General features: G+C 42.9%; 1 protein-coding gene across 7 annotated transcripts in view; it reads right to left on the bottom strand.

Annotated features, from left to right (window-relative positions):
• Positions 1-21,999, bottom strand: part of UBAP2 (ubiquitin associated protein 2) — a 75,583-nt gene that overhangs the window by 21,748 nt on the left and 31,836 nt on the right. For 6 of the 7 annotated variants that reach the window (XM_027670380.1, XM_027670378.1, XM_027670377.1 and 3 more), the window contains exons 6-8: positions 20,490-20,567; positions 6,300-6,354; positions 5,065-5,168 (exon numbers count right to left, since the gene is read on the bottom strand). In XM_027670380.1, the coding sequence (XP_027526181.1) occupies positions 5,065-5,168; positions 6,300-6,354; positions 20,490-20,567 (237 nt within the window). The remainder of the gene's footprint in view (positions 1-5,064; positions 5,169-6,299; positions 6,355-20,489; positions 20,568-21,999) is intronic. The other variant, XM_027670381.1, reaches the window with a different exon arrangement.

Below are 21,999 nucleotides of genomic sequence, written 5' to 3' on the forward strand. Positions count from 1 at the left end.
ACAGTCCCCATCACCTCTGGGAAACTGAAGCTGCTTGGAAAAATACTTGTGATGTTTTCCTGACATTCAATTTAAACATTTATCTGTTGCTCCTACTTAGGAGTTCTGAGCATCTACTCTTTTTAAATACCAAGCACAACTCTTCACCCTTTTATTAGTTTACCCAAGCTGCCAAGTTTATTACTTAAATTTATTAACACTCTTCCTTCCCAACTCAGTCCTTCCTGTCTCAATTTCACTGCTCTTCCCTGCACTAAATCTAGTTTGCTAATGTTTTCCTCCTATTGATGGGATTTCTAAGTCAGATCTTGCCACAGGTACATCAATTTCCTTTTAGTTCAAAATCCACATTGGCATTTTTGCAATTCCATATATCCTCTTCCCAACCTTTCTACCAAGTCTTGTAAAGCATCACAATTCAAGAGTTCTCTGTTTTCCACCAGAATTATGTTTTGTGTTTTCAAGAATCTCTGTCATACCAGCTTCCACCTAGATGGCTCTCTGTGACTCTTCACTGCTTCTCCCTGTAATAAGTTCAGTTTTAGAAAGTTGTAAACCTAATAAAAAGTAGACAAGTTTTTTGGTAAGTCTTCAGTTATTTCCTCCAATTCCTCTCTTCCTGTCAGACTACTTACTTTTTTTCCTTTCCTTGAATAATCAGACATTGACTTTAGCCCCAAAATAAATTTATCTTGCTCTATGCTGAACTTACGTACTAATTCTTTCCTTCTGGATTACACTCGTTCTAGAATGACCTGAAGGTTCCTTATGACTTTTACAGATCTACAAGAAAACAAAAAAACCCCCAACAAAATAACCCCACAAAACCACAAACCCAAAACCAACTTCCTCGTAACTTCCAAGCAACACAATTCCCTTCCTCCCTCTTGACAGTTACACTATGATTTATTTCTTTTTGTCATTCTTCAGTCTCAGAGTCATTTAAGGCTGCTCATAACTAAGATGACAAAGGAGAGTTTTTCTATATAGTTTATGAAACTATACCAAAGTAGAGGCACCCATAAATTACCAGAACACAATGCCATTTTTATAATCTGCTTTGAGAAGTGGGCACCTCCAACATAACTTATTTATAAGAACTGCTGTGATTTTCACTCAGGATCTCCCACTGCCCTGTACATTCCAAAGAAGGTAAGAGATGAATCATACTCTTCAGGCTTATTCCCTTTTGGATGAGGATTGGTCATTTTGTTTCTCCCCACCTGTCCCTTGTCTTTGCCTTTCATCTGCACATTACTTCTATATAAATAAAGATGCAGGCAAACCAATGCTATGTTATTTGGAATACAATTAGACTTAAACATTATGAACTGCTAAAGATTTGCCCTTTACTCTGTATTTCAACCAACAACACTAAATTTCACCTCCACAAAACCCCGTTAGATTTTCTACTGGATTACACAATGGTGCACCTAAAACACACTTCACTCAAGCTACTGTGATTCTTCTGGCAGCAATTCTGGATATGAGGTTCTAGAGCACTTTCAGAGCGCATATGACAGAAACATACACTGTATATTTAATGAAAGTGTTGATATTTATAATTCCCCAGCACTGGCTAAAAGAGGAATTACTTAATAAATAACTTATCCACAGAGTTTGTATTTGCATGGCATCTTCAGAAAACATTCTGATCAGCACACTGGGTTTGTTTCTCCAGGTAGTTGCCCCGCTATCTCCTCTTTAATGTAACTGCAGATGACAGGTGGTACTTTTTTAAGTGTCTAGTATGAGCTAATATTGTTTCCTTTCTTTTTAGATGAAATAAGAACCGGGACTGCGTAATGAGGAATAATGAGAGTGATTTTCCAACCTGCTCTTCTTCTGTGTAAACTCTTACCTGGCATCCATAAAACCCACTTAAAGCTTTATGGATATACATACAACTCCCACATTCAAATCTTTAGTAACTCTATATTGGGAACTTAACTGAGTCTGTTGATTTGTAACCAACATAACAGCACTGTAAATGTAGGAGGAAAAAAACTGAAAACTAATATTTGGGATTGACAAGTCAAATCATGCTCAGCTTTGTGCAACCTACTTCCAGCCCAGACCTTGTCTTCCACTCTTTCCCCTCCACCACTGTTTCCATCTTCCTTCCCAGCACTCTCTTCTGCTTTAGAACTACTACTCCAGCTGCAGCCTCCTCTGAAAACCCTCCAGATGCTTTCCATCACAAGGTTGAAAGTGCTTCCCACTTGGACAAAACCAAATGATTCAATTTTAAAGCCTACTCTTTTTAATGAGATTCCTTTTGGCTGGGGGACTTCTTTTAGATATTATGAGAGCTTGTGTAAAGAAGCAAACTACAAAATAAAACACCCTTCAGAGAGACATTTTTGTTTTGTCAGTTATGGTGCCTTTTCCATCTGCATTGAAAGTAAATTAAGACTAGCAAGAAAAAGATACTTAACACCCAAAAAGAACAGTCACACTTACCAAGTTTACTTTAAATTTCCACCAACCAAGTAATTTTGTGGGAAGTTCCCACACTGACACTCATTCATTCACATACCCCTAAGAACCATTAAACTGACAATTCCCAAATGCTTTCTCACACCTTCTTTCTCCATACCATGCTCCCTAAATTTCCACACGCCTTAAGCTGTGTTACTGAATTTCAGTGAGGTTCTTGGAGACACACACACAGTAAAAACACACTCAACATCCCAAAAGAAGTTCCACATGATGCCTTAGGATTCTTAAGATTTATAGCAAATATGGATTTTTAGTATGGCTGTATAGTCTCTAACACTTTAGAATAGCACTTGACAGTTACCAAACCCTGTTATTATGCTTCATATCGAATTTTCTAAATTCTTCAGGTTTTATTTAATGTTCTTTTCAAGGGAAAAGACTCTAGCAAGCACATCTTGTTTGGCATACGCACCTGGACCGGAATAGTATCACTGTAGCCAAAGCAACCTTGAAGGCCCAGGAACCTAGGAGGAACTCCAAAGACTGAGAGGATGAGGAAGGTGAGGAAGAAAGGGGTCTTGAGACCTACAACTTAATTCTGGGGTGGTGTGCCAGGGGGGCAGATCTGGGGAGGTCCTGGGGACGGACAGTTCTCAGACTGGATGGATTAGTACTATAAAACTGTAGAACTCCTGGACACTCACATGCACTTCATGTATTTGCTGCATCATGAAGTGGTTTATTAAAAGAACTGTTTTGTACATTATCTACACTTATACTGTCCAGAAAGTATTTTCTATTTTAGGCAACACACACGTCAGCTAGAACTCTGAATATCCACCAATCTGTTTGCTCAGCAGCACAGCCCTCATGTAGACACACTCATACTCTTACAGGGATCTGTTTACCCACACCAAGCTACTCTTATTCCTAGGCAGAATTCTTCCATTACTGAAGACTGAGGAGATGCCTACAAGAAACAGAGGTTGTCATGAGAGAAGCACACGAAGGCTACTCTGAGTAAGCAGGGAGGGTCACAAAACATTTGAGTTTACTTTGGAAGTGGAGCACAAGTCGTGTGTAAGCCACAACCATACAGCTGCTATCATTAGTAACAAACCAGTGATTCTCTACCTCTGGTCCAGTCTCCTTGTACCTTTCTTATAGGTTTTCTTTAACTAGTTAACCTTACTGCTTCTGCAATGCTTGTGACAACATACCCTGTCCCTTGCTACCAATAGCAAACAAAAATATAAGAATTCCAAGAGGAATTTTTAAGACATTAGGTGTACTCCTTATTTGAGAAACTAATATCAGTGAAAATAAAAGGTGCGTTTCTGTTTATGCTACAGCACCAAGCAATTTCCAAAGTAATTCCTTGGAAAGATGCCATATTTGGCAAGAATGCTCCCATTAATAACCGTTAATATAGTCAAGGCCACTCTTCCACGCTGGACCAGAAGGCACTCAGAGTGACAAGACAGCTGCTTAATAAGCCATCCTAAACTCTGAGCCTGTCATTGCCTTCTCTGTTTAAGTGGGAAATGGTTCATATGAAGCTCAGAAAGCTGCATCTCAAGCAGCTCAGAGCAGAGCTCAACGGAGCACTGGCCTCCAGGATCTCCTTCCACACTTGACACAGGGGTTGATGAAAAATCACCCAAGTAGGCTTCAGCAACAAAAAGACCAGAAGAATCACCCATTGCTGCAGTTAAAAAAAATTCTCTCCCTCAAGGGTTCTCAAGTGCAGACAAAACCATGCATTAATTTCACCATCCTGACACAGGATTTCCTGTCTTCATCTCCTGTCACAGAACACAGGAAGCAGCAAGGTATCCTATTTTCTCAATCACAGATAAGCAGGTCACCCACCTCATTTCTGAATCACCACAAGACCACTGCTAAGTGGTTCCTTTCCAAACTCTCTCTGTCTCTTGCCTTTAGCTAGAGTGTGTACTTCTCACTTGAAACATCATAGAGAAACACTGAGCTGCCTCTATCATCAGACAGGCCAACAGCTTTTTGGCTTCTATTCAAGTGCCTACTCGTGTTTTGTTTATTAATTCTTCTCTTCAAAGATGGCAGACCTTGGAACTCTCCTCCATCCCAGAGACTCACATCCTTACATTTCTGCGTTGCAGAGATGGGGTTTCCAAAGCCATCCCAGTGTCACTGAATGAATTCATATCTGTAAACTGTTTTTTTCTTTTTCTTCTTGGATATTCATACCCCATTACCTAATGCCTGTGGACCAATCAGTTCTATTAGGACTTATGCTCCTTACCTACATTAGGTGAGATCTTAAGCAGTATCTAAACAGTTCTTCACATACACAGTTCTTCCAGTGACTCTTCAAATTCCTTTGTCTCTCAAGAGTTTGTTAGTACCAGAACAAGAAAATTGCACAATGCCTTCCCTTCATTCTTACCAGAGAGACACACAGGCTACAGCATGTGCTCTGCACATCAGCAGCAGTTAAACCATAAAAATGAACTAATATCTGTGTCACAGAAGATGGAGTCACATTGCCAGAAGTTAAGTGAACACTAGCAGAATGCTTATTTTAACTGCAATTTGCTACAGGTCTTCATTCCAGTCCTTCCACTTCTTGAAGCATCTTACCAGTTCCATCATCTGCATCATTCTGACCAGTCTCCCAAATCTCTGATTTTGTCCCAAAGCCATCAGTGGCAGAAGATTCCGTATAGTCTGCAGGATTAAATGTCCTAGAGTTTTAAAAGTTAAGAAATGGAAGAGAACACATGGGTCATTCAATGAGCACAAGTGTCATCTTTTTAGCTGAAGTTGTACTAGATTTAACATCTCAATTTCACTTCAAAAATTTTTTTTTCTATGAGCAGACAGAGATAAAAAAGGGAGAAAAGAGAGAAGGAGAAAAAAAGTGAGGAGACTGGAAAACAAAATTCCTGTAGAGAAATTGAACCAAAGCAATTCCTGAAAAAGCAGTTAACAGCATACCTACCCCTCCCAGTCTTACAAAGCATTAGTTTATACACACAAAAAAAGTGATAAGACCCTCCCTGCTGGTAAGTTACTCAGCACATGGCTGACTGACAAGTAAACAGTATCATGTCCTTCCAGAGCACTAGACCTGCCCAGGACACCCAACGCCAAAATACACAGATGCAGCTAAAAGGTGAAAAAAGATTATTGAAGAAAAACCTCTTTTCAGTTTCTTCACCTACAAGTAGGAACAAGAAGGATTATTAGTGAAGTAGAAAAAGCCTTCTGTTCATCATGACATCGCTGATTTTACATGAAGTGCCATTAAAGGCAAACACTGAGTGAAAGTAGTGGAGGCTACGTTTCTATAAAGCAAGTTACTCCAACAAAATTGAGAACAAACTTTTAAGCTGCTGAGTAACAACTTCTCAATCATCTGTTTTAAGGTCCATGTATGTCCAAACAGCTAACGCATGAAACCTCAAAAACAGGAGAAAGTTTAGAATCTCTACTTTCTAGTTTTATACAGAACTTGCACATTCCACATTACACTGAAATGAATCTGGTTTTGAATTGACCTAAGACTAAATACACAACACAACCTTCAGCCTCCAAGGCACTATGTGGCTGGAACCGATGGCAGGTATTGTTCTCCAAGTTTGAGATATTAACACTGAGTAAACATACATTAGGTTTGTATAAGAGTGCCTAGTTAGAAATACTGGTTTAAGACAAAAATGTTCCATTCGTCATCTAAGAGATTTGTCAGTTTTTGAATCCATATTGGTTTATCAAACATACAGCAATATTCACACATACAGTGGCAACATTGTCATTTAACATTGCCACTGAGTTTGATCCTTGCCAAAATCTGTGCTCTGCATGTTTCTTACCCCATGCCTTGGGCTGAAAACCTCCCCGCTCCTCTCCCTCTGCCACGTCCAAACCCTAGGAGAGAAAACACCATTTAACAGCAACAGCAGAGGAGCCACCAGTCACTAGTCTGTCACATTAGAGAATGCCACGGTTGAACAAGAAAACTACTATAACTGAAGTTAAATATAATTTACTTCCCAAATTCCTGCACAGAATTTGTTTCCCTAACACATACAAATAAGACACAGTTCATCTAAGACCACCCATTTTAGTAGGACCAGCAATTCCTTGCCATCTTTCTGTGTCTCGTGAAGTAGCTCCAAATGTCAATAAAAGAACTTACCTAAAGACTCATCCCAAAGACTGCTACTGCCAAATCATTAGACATTTTCCAAAACTTTGTCTCTACTGTCTCACTCTTGCCTAAGATGCCCTGGAATCCAAGCCTCCCTGCATACCCTGATCGCTCAAGAAATTCCCTATCCCTCCTTATCTGTGTGAGGACAAAGTTGAAATACTCCATTTGTTTCCTTCTCTGACTCAGACCACCTGTCCATCCCTACCCTCCTCTGCTTCTGCCAACCAGTGACCACATATTCCTTCTGCTTCCCCCTTAATCACAGCTACTGACAAGGAAATTACCCAGTTCAAATTACTCAGCTTCCCTGTTATCATTCACAGGAATATTCATTTCTATTTTAACAAAAATAAGTATTTGTTGCCTTCAATTTTGATTACCAGCCTCAGTTAATCTGATACAGTGAATGGCTTTATTTTTGCACATTCCAGTGTCAGCAAGGCATGAAAATTTGTGTGTTACTTAACAATCCATAAAGTAAACGTCTAAAAAAATGTTAGCAACTACTTCTTACATGCAACATATTTCTGCATAGATTTCACCCCCATCCCTTTCTAGGGGTTTTATCTGAAGCTTTTCCAATTTGTTGGGTTGTTTTTGAGGAAGACTATGCATACTATTTTGTATGACAAGAACAGGAAGAGGCCAAGAGCTACAGTCAGAGAACAAAAAACAATGTTTACTTTAATAACAAAATTAGGTGGTAATTATAAGTTACCAGGCAACTACAAGTTTGCCAGAGCACAAAAATTATAATCCTAAATCACCAATATGCTGGTGTCCAAACATCAGAATTACCCATGACAGGCTGTTTGAAGTTGGATCAGAATTATCTCTTATTTTCAGGGGACCACCTGAACTGAGTAAGAGCATTAGCTCCAAGACATGGTAAAACCAGTTTAGGAATTAAGTTCCTGTTTTAATGACTTTCCATTCCCTGCTCTCACCACTAGTTCTTCCCCTTGTCCCAGTTCACTGTTCAAGTGTTAAAAAGACATTTCTAGACCTACTTTTTCAAGGACTTCTTAGGAGCACCAAAGTTGCAGGATGAAATAAGCAGAGGAAGGATTCCCATGCAGCAACATACAGTATTTTTTTGGGACAAGAATACAGAATAGCTGAAGTCTGGCACTGGTCAGTTCTTCTACCTCCACATTATTTTCCCCTCTTCGCTCTCTTTTCACAATTGGATGCAGAGAAGGCAGACAGAGGTTAGGAAAGAGGCAACAACTGCTGCAACCTGGCATTTGTCACACTTCTTCACCAAGCCCACGTGCTCTTTGCCATAAAGAACAGTGCTCCAGGCCCGGCCATACCCAACTGCTTCCAACTTGGCTTCTGAACTCCCTTGCTCAGCCTACCTCCTCTACTGCTCCTCTCCTTTGTCCATCTAAAATCCCCAATCTGGGAAGCTGCTCCATGGCATTAAAGGGTCACAGCTCCCAGGTGCAGAGAACTCGGAGCACTCCGGATTTTGTCCAGTAGAGTTTTTTTAAGAGTAGAACCAGCTACACAAGGTTACCTGGGGACATGGTGGGGGCCACCATGTAATAAAATTACATCCTACTGCCATTAATACAGCATTAAACACCATTTACTGAGATTGCCCAGAAGCAAGATCAACAGTTTTCTGACAACCTCAGGTACAAGCTCAACTGGGAGCTGCAAAACACAGAAACAGTCAAGCAAAAATATTTTTGAGTGAAGCAATCAGACATTCAGTACAGAGAGATAGCTGGAATAGCTATGATGAAAGAAGAAACAGATTTTAGAAAAGGAGGTAAGTCTCCCCACTCATCCAAGTGCAAAGGCCTGAAAGAATTACCTCAGCATACATAGTGGGTTTCTGTGGCTTTCTGTGGGTTTTGGTAGCGGGGGCAGCTACAGGGGTGGTTTCTGCTACAAGCTGCTGGAAGTTTCCCCTGTCTGGTGGAGGCAATGCCAGCCAGCTCCAGGACAGAATTCCTGCCACTGGCCCAGGCCAAGACAATCAGAAGTGATAGTAACACCTCTGTGATAACATATTTAAGAACAGAAGGTTGTGGCACAGAAAAAATTCCCACCGGGGAAGAGAGGAGTGAGAATATGGGAACAACAATGTAGACACCAAGTGCAGAAGGAGGGGCAGGAGGGGCTCCAGGCGCCAGAGCTGAGGCCCTGCAGCCCGTGGTGCAGACCATGGGGGAGCAGCTGTGCCCCTGCAGCCCACAGAGGACCATCGGGGTGCAGAGACCCACCTGCAACCCATGGGGGAGCCCATGCTGGAGCAGGTGGATGCATGAAGGAGTCTGTGACCCCGTGGGATGCCCAAGATGGAGCAGAGTCCTGCTGGAGACCTGCAGCCCATGGAGAGGGAAGCCCACGCTGGAGCAGGTTTTCCTGGGCAGGACTTGTGGCCCCTCTGGGGGACCCACATCGATAAAGCTCATTTGTGAAGGACTGCACCCATGGAGGAGTGACCCACAGGACAGCAGTTTGGGAAGAAATGCTGCCTGAGGGATGGACTCACACTGGAGAGGTCCATCAAGGACTGACTTCCATGGGAGGGACCCCACGGGAGCAGGGGAAGGACTCCTCTCCCTGAGCAGCGACAGAAACAACAACTGACCATGACCCCCATTCCCGTACCCCCGCACCGCTGGCGGGGAGAAGGGAGAACATGGAAGGAAGTGGGGAAGGGTGGGAGGAACGTGTTTTTAGCATTGTTCTATTTCTCACTCTTTGGCTCTTATCTGTTACTAATAAATTTAAGTACTGGGGGACCCCTGGTGGCCTAGTGGTTAGCATGCGGGACTCTCACCGCTGCAACCCAGGTTCGAATCCCAGTCCCCCCAGGCAGATGGAGCTCGTTAGCCCTGGGAGGCCATCCATCTATAGGAAGGTCACTCTAAACAAACCTACGTCCTGAGGACCTCACTGCCATTGTCCAAGCTTGCTTGGCCCCGGCAGATGAACCTTAGGATTAAAGGGTGGGCTCAGTTCAGCGCAGGCCGTGTCTCACCTAAAAAATCCATTGCGCAGGCTGGAAAGGTAAAAGACCTTTCCCCAAATCTTCGTTCGCGAAGACTGGCCATTATTATTATTATTATTATAAATTTAAGTACTATCCGCACTTGAAGTCTGTTTTGCCCATGAAGGTAATCAGTAAGTGACCTCTCCCAGCTCTTATCTCAACTCATGAATCCTTAGCTGGTTTTTTCTCTCTCCTCTGTCCAGTTGCAGAGGGAGAGTGAGAGAGTGGCTTTAGTGGGTACCTGGCATCTGGCCAGGGTCAACCCACTACAGCACATTAAACAGAAGATGACATTTCAGCAAGCAAGACATATGTAAGATACCATACCATCATGGACACATAAACTACTGGCTAAAAACACCAATAAGAACCTCCTACAATTTTATAAATTGCTGAAAAGAAATAATGTTGTTCCTGGAGTTCCATGCACAGTCTTAGACTACTAGCCAGAAAGGCATTTTTTTATGCCAGATCACTTTGAACATTAATCATGAACTTGAATTTCAAGGGGATTCCCTTAATTTTGTAAAGCTGTGTCTGCGCTTTCTGTCAAAACTGAAATTAAGTTTATTCAACAAATGCAATAAAAAGCATTCTAATGAAGACAAAAGGGAAGTACCAAACCAGTGGAGTTAACACTAAATTCAAAGCTAGAAGAGACACTTACAAAGAATTAACTCAAAATATAGGACAGTAAGTACTGACCACTGAAATACTACCCTAACTCAAACACATGGTCATACATCATGGTCCATAATGCACGATGCCAGTGGGAAGGGTTGATATTCTCTTTGATACACTCAGACCACTAATATATTCTTAATTTCTCATGCTGAGGAAGTTACTTTTCTCAGCTGTCAAAATTAAAATATGGCCTTAAAACAATTAAAAGGCACAGTGCTCTAACACAGAAAGTTAGTCATGAAGCAATTGTGAATGCCCACAGGGTATCTGCAAACACTTTATGCTTTTTAAAAGTGACTAAGAGGTCAGTGAGGAAATGAGGCTTCACACCAGAATTCAGAGCAAGGATCCAAATTCTAAGGCTGCAATCCCACAGTAACTTAAACCCATTTAAATCGGAACCACCACAACTGTGGTCTTCCTTACCAATGATCACAAACTCTGCTCTTTCCTGCACTGACAGTTTTGCACTTACCAGTGGGCGAGCACCAAACGACTACCAGAAAACAGTATTTGTTCACTTTCAGATCAGCTCTCCAGACCAGTTCCCGGCTTGTTAAATGCCAGAAAACCACACACCTTTAAAACAGGATAACCCACTAAAAAACCCTGTTGTCTCCAGCTACCGTGCTGATTGCATCTTTTTTTTTGTCTTGGTTAGTTTTGCTGTCACCTATCACCTCTTACTTTCCATGTGCCTTAGCATAGTTTCCAGGTGGATCTGCACCACTGTCCTGCCAGGTACAGAAGTAAAATTGTCTGCCCTGTAGTTACCCAGGTCTTCCTAATTTCCCTTTTTAAAATGGAGGTTATGCTTCCTCTTTTCCAATGAGTGGGAACTTCATCATTCAAAAAATACGATGGAAGTGCCTTAGCCACTTCCTTTGCCAGTTCCCTCAGGACCTGTGGATGTATCTTGTCAGATTTCACAGACACAAGTACCTTCAGATTTCTTAAATGGTCTCAGACCTGACCCTCTCCTACAGCGGGCGGTTCTTCATTCTCCCAGTCCCTGCCTTTCCCTTCTAAAAGTGAGACAGCTGGAGATCTTGCCAGGAAAGATCCTGAGGCAAAAAAAGTCATTAAGTACCTCAGCCTTCTCCTTGTCCCAGTTAGCCATGTCTCCCATTTTCTTACAGAAAGGGCTCACATTTTCCCTAGTCTTTCTTTTCTCCCCAATATTACAACTTTACCATTCCTAACCAGAACCCTGGCTGCTCAGACAATCTCTCTATTAGTCCCAGGCTCCCTGTGGGCTTCCTTTTCATATCTGAATTTGTCCAGGAGCTCCCTGTCCATCCACACAGTTCGGTGTTTTGGCCAACTGTCTCTTTGTTGGGATGCACTGCTACTGAGCTTGGAGGAAGGGATACTTAAACATTAACCAGGTTTCCTGAGCCCCCTCTTCCCTCCAGAGCTCTACCCCATGACACTCTTATTCTTCAGAGCGAAGAAGCCGAAGTCTGCTTTCCCGAAGGCCAAGGCAGTGAGTTGGCTGTGTGTCCTCCTCACTGCCCCCCAGATCTCAACCTCCACAATTTCATGGTCGCTGCAGCCCGGGCTGCCCTTGACCTTCACATTCCTCACCAGCCCCTCCTTGTTGGTGAGAGGAAGGTCCCACACAGCATGTCTCCTCGTTGGCCCATCTATCACTTGGAGAGGGAAGTCATCACCAATGCATTCCAGGAACTGCCTGGATTGCCTGCGCCTGGCTATGTTGCCCTTCTGACACATTTGGGGTTGTTCAAGTCCCCCATGAGTACCAGGGCTTGTGCATTATCCCACTCCTATACGTCTACAGAGGGCCTTGTCTACTCAGTCCTCCTGGTCAGGAGGACTGTAGCAGACTCCCACTGTAATGTCACCTGTCCCTGCTCTCCCTGTAATCCTGACCCATAAGCTCTCATATAGTTCCTCATCCATCCCCAGGCAGAGCTCCGTGTATGCCAGCTGGTCACTGATGGAATGCAACACCCCCTCCTCTTCTGGGCTGTCCTTCCTAAAGAAGCTGTATCCTTCCATTCCAACACTCCTCTCAAAGGAGCCACCCCACCACATCTTCATGACACCAACAAGATTGTGGCCCTCAGACATGCACGCATCTCTAATTCCTCTTGTTGATTCCCCATGCTCTGTGTTTGCATAGAGGTAACTGTGCTGGGCCCCCAGTGAAGACAACTTACTGCCTGGAAGGGCTGCAGTTCCTTTGTGCTGCCCTTCAGGTGCTGTCCTGCTGTCCTGAGATCCTTCTCCAGGGTTTGAGCATCTCTTGCTGGCCCTGGCATCAAACTGGTAGAATTGGGATCAACTGAGGTTCCCCTTCACCAGTAACTTAAGCTTAAAGCTCTCTTCACCAGCCTGGTAAGACCATGAGTCACCACAGAATGGTGCTGAAGGGACCTTAAAGACCATCTCATTCCAATTTCAATCCCCCTGCCATGGGAGGAACACCTTCCACTAGACCAGGCTGCTCAAAGCCCCATCTAGCCCAGCCTTGAACAGGAATGAGACAGCCAGGAATGAGGCAGCCACACCTTTTCTGGGCAACCTGTGCCAGTGCCTCAACAACCCCAACAGCAAATAATTTCTCCCTAATATCTAATCTAAACCTCCCCTCTTTTAGTTTAAAACTGTCCCCCCCTTGTCCTATCACTATCTGCCCACATAAAAAGTCTCTTTCCATCTAAGCTCCTTTGGGTACTGGAAGGTGTTAGAAGCCCTCTCAGCCTGTCTTCATAGCAGAAGTGCTCCAGCCCCCTGAACATCTTTCGTACCCTCTATGGACCTGCTCTAACAGGTCCACATCTTTTCTTTGTTGAGGACACCAGAGTTGGATGCAGCACTAGAGAGCAGAGGGGCAGAATCCCCTCCCTCATTCTGCTGGCCACGCTCCTTGGACGCAGCACAGGATGCAGATGGCTTCCTGGGCTGCAAGCTCACATCCAGCTTTTCTTCAATAAGAAGCCCCAAGCAATTCTCTGCAGGGCTAGTCTCAATGAGTTCTATTCCCAGTCTGTACTCATGTCTGGGATTGCCCTGACCCAGGCACAGCACTTTGCATTGGTCTTGTTAAACCTCATGACGTTCCATGGGCCCACTTCTCAAGCTTCTCCAGATGCCTTCTGGATGGCATCCCAACCTCTCAGCTTGCCCTCGACCTCATTATGTCGTATATCAAAGAGCACTGGTCCTAAGACAGAGCCCTGAAGGACACCACTCATCACCAGCCTCCACCTGGACACACAGCCATTAAACACAACACTCTGTATCCATCCAGCCAATTCTTCATCCACCGAACAGACCACCTTTAAAATTCCTATCTCTCCAGCGCCAAGATAAGGATGTCGTGTGGGACCATGTCAAAGCCCTTACAGAAGTCTAGGTAGACAACATGAATCAGTCTTCCCTTCTCGACTGTTGCAGTCACAGAATATGCTGAGTTGGGAGGGACCCACAAGGATCAGAGTCCAACCCTTACAGTCACTCCATCACAGAAGGCCACTGGATTAGTCAGGCACAATTTGCCCTTAGGGGGGCCATGATGACTGAAGATACTCATCCTCTTCCCTGACAGACGGAATGCATCAGCCTCCAAAAGACCACAGGCTAAGAAGCAAACCCCTGGCTGTGGCACCAGGTCTGTAATCATCTGCTGATTCTCCAAGTACAACTGGCCCTTTCAACCCCCTTCCCTTTTGACTGGAAGGATGGATGAAAAAACTACCTGTGCTCCAGAGTCCCTCATGGCTACTCCCAGGGCTCTGTCATCCTTCTGGATGCTGGTCAGACTGCTCCTGGCTCTACCACTGGTGCCCACATGAAACAACAGCAGCAGGAACAGTCAGTGGATCGTGCAAGGCCTGGTAGTCTCAGTGACATCCCTGATATGAGCCCACAGTATGCAGCACACCAGGTCACCAAATGGGTGCCATTTTTCTTTTCTTGAATGAATTCTAGAAAAGTCAACACTTATACCCAACCCAGGCAGGAGGCAAGATTTTCTGTTTCCACTAAAACCCACTGGGAGGTCGAAACACTCATAATCACACAATCAAGTCTCTACTCTGGTACCATTCATGCATGGAAAGAATTGCTCTCCACACTGACAACATTTCTTCCCCCAAAACAAATGCACACTACATGGGAGCATGAGAAAGATGTGTAGAAGAACAACTCAGATGGGCCTACCCCATTAAATTAATAGCCTATTCTGTATAAAATCCAGTCTGCTCAGCTTGGAGACCTAAATCCTTCCACCGCAACATAGGTGCTTTATTTCAAAACTCAGATGGGTTTAGAGAAAGCTACTCCAAGGTTAAGAGGCCTAGGGAACAGCTGCAAGGAAAAGGAAATGCAGACTGGATGGTCAGACGACACCTAGATTTGTGCTTATCTCTGACTACACAGTAACTGAACAGCCCTGGTCTCTGCTCTGGAAATGCAGAGCCAGCCATCCTCCCAGCAGACACCAAGCTGACAGAGGTTTAAGCCTTAAGAGATAATTAGGCTAAGTATAGAAATTTCACATTCTGGGTATTCCATACAACCAAAACAAACACCAAAGTTGCATTTAATGATTCAAATTACTTTTGTCTTTATTAGTCATCATAAAGCTAGAAGCAATTCATCCCTTTTATATACTGCATGTACTCTAGAAAGCATTTTTAGATGTATGTGCAGAAAACTCTCAACTCTAAAATTATATTTAAAAGAAAGTGGGTAACTTGTTAAAACTAAGTTATGGTTAGTCTCAAAAAAATAAAAAATGTACATGACACAGTTTCTTAACCACAGCAAAACCAAACAGACTTCATACTGTGACCTCCAGAAGGTCTGCTCGACATTTATGTTTTACAAAAAATAACATCCTAACTAGTTCTGGCAAAGGAAACCCAAAATATATCCCGTGCCAACTGGGCTAAGCTTTTAAACTAAGAGAATCTTTAAACATGCAATTCTGGTTACAGAAACTCAATTTGTTCAAGGATAGCATAGATAGGATACTTCTTATCTAAAAACATTTTGAAAAAAAAGATATCAAAAATACAAACTGGACTACAATCAGAAAAGAATGAAAAGGATAAGCAGCTTTACTTTCTCATACAGCCAGCAGACAAAAGATTTGGAAGGCTACTTGTCATGCTGTTTGAGTCCAGAATTAAAACACAGTATTTTTGCCTTTCATTTTTATTTCTGTTTTGTAAGAAAAAGATTTCCTGTCAGCATCCACATTTATGACACACTCATGTTGCTCTGCAATAACGAAGGGGAAGAAAATAGAAGAACAGAAGTACAAGGAACAAGACCATCTTCCCTTGGCAAACCAGGAGAATTACTACACATGAATCTGTAACAAATTCTATGCTGAATCAAGTCCAAAAGTTCACCTATCTGCTATCCCATTATAAGCTATGGTTAGTTTGATATCTTGGGAACAGCACACAAACTGAAACCACAGTGCAGTTTCTCTGGATGCCCTCCTGGTCTACAACTATTTGTGGCTCTGACTTCCTTAGTCAAATATAATTTACATACAAAAACTTTTGCTGGTTCTTCCTTTTCTTGCCATGGTTCTTTTTTAGGAGGAAATTGTCAAGTCTCTCTTTGGGTACATTTTCTGCACTCACATCACCTTACTGAAAGGAGTTCCTCAGGTTAACTACATACATGAAGAACCACCTTTGTAAGTTCACCTTGAAGCTGTAACTCACTGATTCCATTTAATATTCCCTCTCTTGCACACTTGCTTGGAGTGAGCAGTTGATTACATAGAATCATAGATTCAGCCAGGTTGGAAGGGTCCTCTGAGATCATCAAGTCCAACCCTTGATCCACTACTGCTGTGGTTACCAGACCAAGGCACTGATGCCACATCCAGTCTCATCTTAAAAACCTCCAGGGATGGAGAATTCACCACTTCCCTGGACAGCCCATTCCAATGCCTGATTATCCTCTCTGTAAAGAATTTCTTCCTAATATCCAACCTAAACCTCCCCTGGCACAGCTTAAGACCATGCCCTCTTGCCTTACTGATGCTGCCTGGGAGAAGACACCAACCCCCACCTGGCTACAACCTCCTTTCAGGGAGTTGTAGAGGGTGATGAGGTCTCCCCTGAGCCTCCTCTTCTCCAGGCTAAACAACCCCAGCTCCCTCAGCCTCTCCTCACAGGACTTGTGCTCCAGTCCCTTCACCAGCCTTGTTGCTCTTCCCTGGACCTGCTCCAGCACCTCAATATCCTTCCTGAACTGAGGGGCCCAGAACTGGACACAGCACTCTGGGTGTGGCCTCACCAGCGCTGAGTCCAGGGGAAGAATCACTTCCCTGGACCTGTTGGCCACACTGTTCCTGATCCAGGCCTGGATGCCTTTGGCTTTCTTGGCCACCTGGGCACACTCTGGTTCATGTTCAGCTTCCTGTCAATCCAAACTCCCAGGTCCCTTCCTGCCTGGCTGCTCTCCAGCCACTCTGTGCCCAGCCTGTAGTGCTGCAGGGGGTTGCTGTGGCCAAAGTGCAGGACCCGGCACTTGGCCTTGTTGAACCTCATCCCGTTGGAATCAGCCCAACTCTCCAGTCTGTCCAGCTCCCTCTGCAGAGCCCTCCTGCCTTCCAGCTGATCAACACTCCCCCCCAGCTTAGTGTCATCTGCAAATGTGCTGATGGTGGACTCAATCCCCTCATCTAAATCATTGATAAAGATATTAAACAGAACTGGGCCCAACACTGATCCCTGGGGGACACCACTAGTGACCAACCACCAGCTGGATGCAGCCCCATTCACCACCACTCTGGGACCAGCCCTCCAGCCAGTTCCTAACCCAGCACAGGGTGCCCCTGTCCAAGCCGTGGGCTGCCTGCTTTTTCAGGAGTGTGCCACAGGAGACAGTGTCAAAGGCTTTGCTGAAGTCCAGGTAGACATATCCACAGCCTTCCCCTCATCCACCAGGCAGGTCACCTGATCATAAAAGGAGATCAGGTTGGTCAGACAGGACCTGCCCTTTCTAAACCTGTGCTGGTTGGGTCTGATCCCTTGTCCATCCTGTAGGTGTTGTGTGATTGCACTTAGAATGATCTGCTCCATAACCTTGCCAGGCACTGAGGTCAGGCTGACGGGCCTTTAGTTTCCTGGGTCCTCCTTCTGGCCCTTTTTGTGGATGGATGCGACATTCACCAACTTCCAATCATCTGGGACCTCCCCAGTGACTGTTGGTAGATGATGGAGAGCGGCTTGGTGAGCTCTTCCACCAGCTCCCTCATCACCTTGGGTGATTTCCCCACAGACATTTTACAGACCTCTATCATACACCCACTCAGTCCTCTCTCTTGAAGGTAGAAGTCCTAATCTGCTTGTTCCTCACACTCCATAAGTGCAGTCTTCCCAGTAGCTTCAAAAGCCTTCTCTAGCTCTACCACATCCTTTTCAACATGGGGTGGAGGCAGTGGGAGAACCAGATCTGCACTTAAAACTCAATATGCAAGAACACTAAAAAGCAGCCACATAAAAACAACCTGTGCTTGTAAAGTTTGTCATTTTGAATATAGGACTACAGCTGATTAAAACACAAACAAGGGAATATTTCTAAGAGCTGACAATCCCAAAGACATAACCATCTTACTCCATAATTTCTGCAGGAGATTCCATTCTAGACAGTTGCAGATCCTTGTGATACTGACAAATACAATCATTTTGATGCAATTACTGTGATGTATATCACCATTACAGTACTTCTTACATCTAAATTAAGCTAATTCAAGAAATTTAGTTCTGAAAGAAGCACATATGAGAAGGTCATCTTAAAACAAGATATTGCCCGACTCCTTTCCATTAGGAGTTTAAATGCCTGGTTTAACAAGACTAAGTGCAGAGCAATTACAGACCAGATGTGTCATGTAACACATCCTGTGATACATTTTTGCTTTCTGCTCCTGCGTCAATAATTTGTATCTAACTTCAAATCCCTGATGTCCTGCATACCGGCAGGCAGCGGTGTTTGCGCTCCACGTACCTACTACCCCATAAAGTTGCAGAGAATGTGACACAGTCATTACTGGGAGATCTACCGCACATTGAAGCCACTGCCTACAGCACTCAGGCTGAAATACTCAGTCTTAGTGTTTTTACCCCTCAGTAAACAGCACATTATCACCTCTGTGTCAATCTCATTTCTGCTATTTTCAGTGCTTATCATTTCTTAAAATTAGGTTGTTCTACAGTGAAGCGGTAATATGATGACTCAGCAAATCTTCTCTCAGAAAGCAGCCAGCAAGATAACTCCAGACTGGGAAGGTAGCTTAAAATAGAGAGACAGTGTGTTGCTCAGATAATTAGCTGACCTCTTATTTCATATCCAATGCCTAGATCCCTACACACACACACACGCACACTCTGCATGAAACATTTCTAAAAAGGGTTCTGTGATGATTACCAGCAATCTATTTACTTTCAGCTGAAGTATGTTTTCCCATATTCGACTATTCTATGTAACAGAAAAGAAAGACTACTGAATGAAACAACAGGAAGCTTTTTATTATTATTTCTACTAATATCCAAAGAAAGAAGGTCATGTATCCCCGAAACGATGAGAACTGAATTACACAGCTTTATACAACTCCCTGCAGATTTCAAGAGCTTGCATTGTAAAATTAATTAGGTACTTCCTGCTACAGAATATACACACTTGTAATATAATGATCCTGTAGCTGTTCAACAGGTTTATCACAGACACTTCATTAAGATACTTTGCTCACAGGAATGTACAGTCTAAAATATCTGGTAGAGAGGTACAGTAATACTATGTACACTAAGCTACTGAACAGAAATTGTTTGAAGTTTTTTCTGTTTCTTCAGTCAGATAGATCAGTTTGATCTGATGAAGTTTGAGATATATGATATTCATCTAGAAAGCTACAGTTTTGACAACAAAAGCAGTGTCTAGTTCATAATGTTATAAAGCAGAAAACAGACTGCATCTGAAATCAACCTCTAAGCTTCACAGAACAATTTTCAAAAAATAATCCTACCTTTATAATTTGAATATAAAGGATTATTTTATAAAACCAGTAACTGAAAGACATACATTCTATCTATTAAAGTGCTAACATACCAAAAATTGTAGCTGTGAACTATATCACACCCTCCCGTGCCAAGCTACCTCTCTGCACAAATGATTTGGTATTTGTTGATTCACAGGCACAATCAAGACATTCTCACAACCCTTTGGAAGCTACTTCTTTGTATCCTTCCGCTCCTTCAAGATGCAGATCTGGAGACAATGAAGTTGGATGTGCCTGCCTCTGAATGCCTTGTTACAGGATTTTCCCAAGAGAAAGGAGTCCTTTGAAGGCAGAATTTTACTTGAGTCAGACATTACTTATTAAGTACATTCATTAGCTCTGCTATACCTTTTATCAATTTAACTCATTCAAAACCCACTTCCACGCACAATCTACCCCATACCTGGGTTATTCATTTTCATTCCTCCTACTCTAAAGAAAAACAAGCCTCTTTCCACCCCAACTTCCGAAAATCCAAACCAACTTTGCATCATTTGATTCCACATCTAATCCATTATCCCATCTCTTCCACGGGATAGGATTGGAGTGGTACCTAAGACTCCCCAGTATTCCTTCTCCACAGTTCTCATCAAGTCTTCCATGACAAATTCCTTCTCTCAGCAAAAAGTCTCTAAGGTACCTTGTACCTTCTCTGATTGGCTACCACAAACAGAATGCAAGCCTGACAACCAGATCCACCCCAAAGAAATGGCACAAGTACACATTAAATCCTTCCTTGAGAGCCACATAGATGGAATCTTGTGCTTTCTTGCTGCCAAGGTACATCCTGAGGAGCCCAGCGCACTTCCACGCACAGGAGGTGTGCATGAGCCCATCTCCATAGCCAGGGCACAGCAGCCTGCCACACAGGAAGCTACCATAAAAGTGATCTGTGTCAATTTTTCTAAGTTGTTCTGAGACCAAGGAATGGTAAGGGATAAGGGAGGGGGATGTACCCAAATTCAAGGTGGCTGAAGTGCTTATGGAAACAAAGGATTACCAAAAAATGCTTAAGAAGAGGTGCTTAAAGGAATAAATGGGAGAGTTCCGTTTCAGGACATGAAATCAGTGCCAGTCCCACACCAATGCCACCATCTCACCTCTCCCACGGCCACGCTTCCCACGGTCTGAAGGCCTGTCTGCTTGATTGTTGTCCACTCCATTCTCTTCAGCTCTAACTGCGGAGAGAGGACAGCTTAAGAGAAGCTTTAGAGACTCGTACATGAGGCAATACAGCCATCCGCTTAACTTGAACCCCAAAAGAAAAGGCAAGATTTTCAAGTGGGTTGGTCAACAGATCTCAATCACCCCTCTTCTCTGGGGGCCTAGCTAGAACCAAGCTATGTTTGCTTTGTACAGGACAATTAGGAAGCAAAATATCTAATAAGGAAATGTCCCTCAGTAGACACAAGTCTACAAGTGCCATGTTTTGCAGCCTACATTATTTAACTAATTACAGCCTCAACTCTTTAATGAGGTAGGAAATACAGCTTCCTCATCCTATGTTTGTTTGATAATGCACTGGTTGACAACAGTGAAGAATAAGGGACAACCAATAACACCAACTCTTCTACTGTCTGCCCATTACACATCCCTGTACAAACGGGGAAACTTAAAAAATTTCTCCTCTGTGTTTAAAGCAGAGGGTTGACAACTGGGTGATGGCAAGGAATTAGAAAAGCACTGGAACTTTACTATTTTGTGGAAAACTTCTGACATGGTATTCTGAAATATGGGTGGCTCCCTGAAGAGGAAAAAAAAAAAAAGACTGGCCTCTTAAAACACTGATGAGATTTTGTACTATGAAACTTCTAATGGCAAAAATAAAATTATTAATGCTTGGATGTAAAGCTGGGAAGAAAATATCAAGATTTGGTAACCATCTGAAATATTTTTAATTCCAGTTTACAAGAAGAGACAAGCAGCTTTTGTGTCGGGTAAAAATTTTGCCCCTTGCTTTCACTTTGATGGATCTGATTTCAACTTTTCTAAGCATAGCTGCAAATTTTATTGATATTTTTTCATCTTGACATTATTCTATCCTACAAAGATTCACAATGTCTACACTGGCACAATATTTGACTATATTCCAATTATGAATTAGATTAGTTGGTTAATATTGTAAGTATTTTTCCTGCTTTTAAGTGGAAAACTAAACATTGTATTCATTCTGTTTCCTTTTGTCATCTATCAGCATGGTGTACAGCCCTCACAGGCAAGGTACACAGCTCTGATAACGCTGATAAAACTTAGATAAAAAGCAATCCAGTGGTGTATCCAATGGTGATCTAATGTGATTCTAACTTGGAAACATCAGTTTGCTTTTGTACAACGTATTACTGTAACTGTTGCAAAGTTATAAATCTTTTAACTAACAATGAATTTTCTCTGTTGTAGAAACTCACCTTTGGTTGGTTTATGTGAGAAATACATGCTAGAGATTAATAATCATCCCAGTGTTTTCATTCCCCTTATGAGAAGATGAGAACATCTTCAGGTTCTCCCACTCATAAAAGGAGATGGAGTCAAAGCTGGATAATTTTTTCATTAAAAGAAACAAAAAAGTGTATCAGCTGTGCAGCGACATACTTGCTCTCAAGCAGTCTTACA

This window comes from Neopelma chrysocephalum, unplaced genomic scaffold, assembly GCF_003984885.1.
Source record: "Neopelma chrysocephalum unplaced genomic scaffold, ASM398488v2 Primary Assembly neopelma1_96845, whole genome shotgun sequence".
NCBI classification, from domain to species: Eukaryota; Metazoa; Chordata; class Aves; order Passeriformes; family Pipridae; genus Neopelma; species Neopelma chrysocephalum.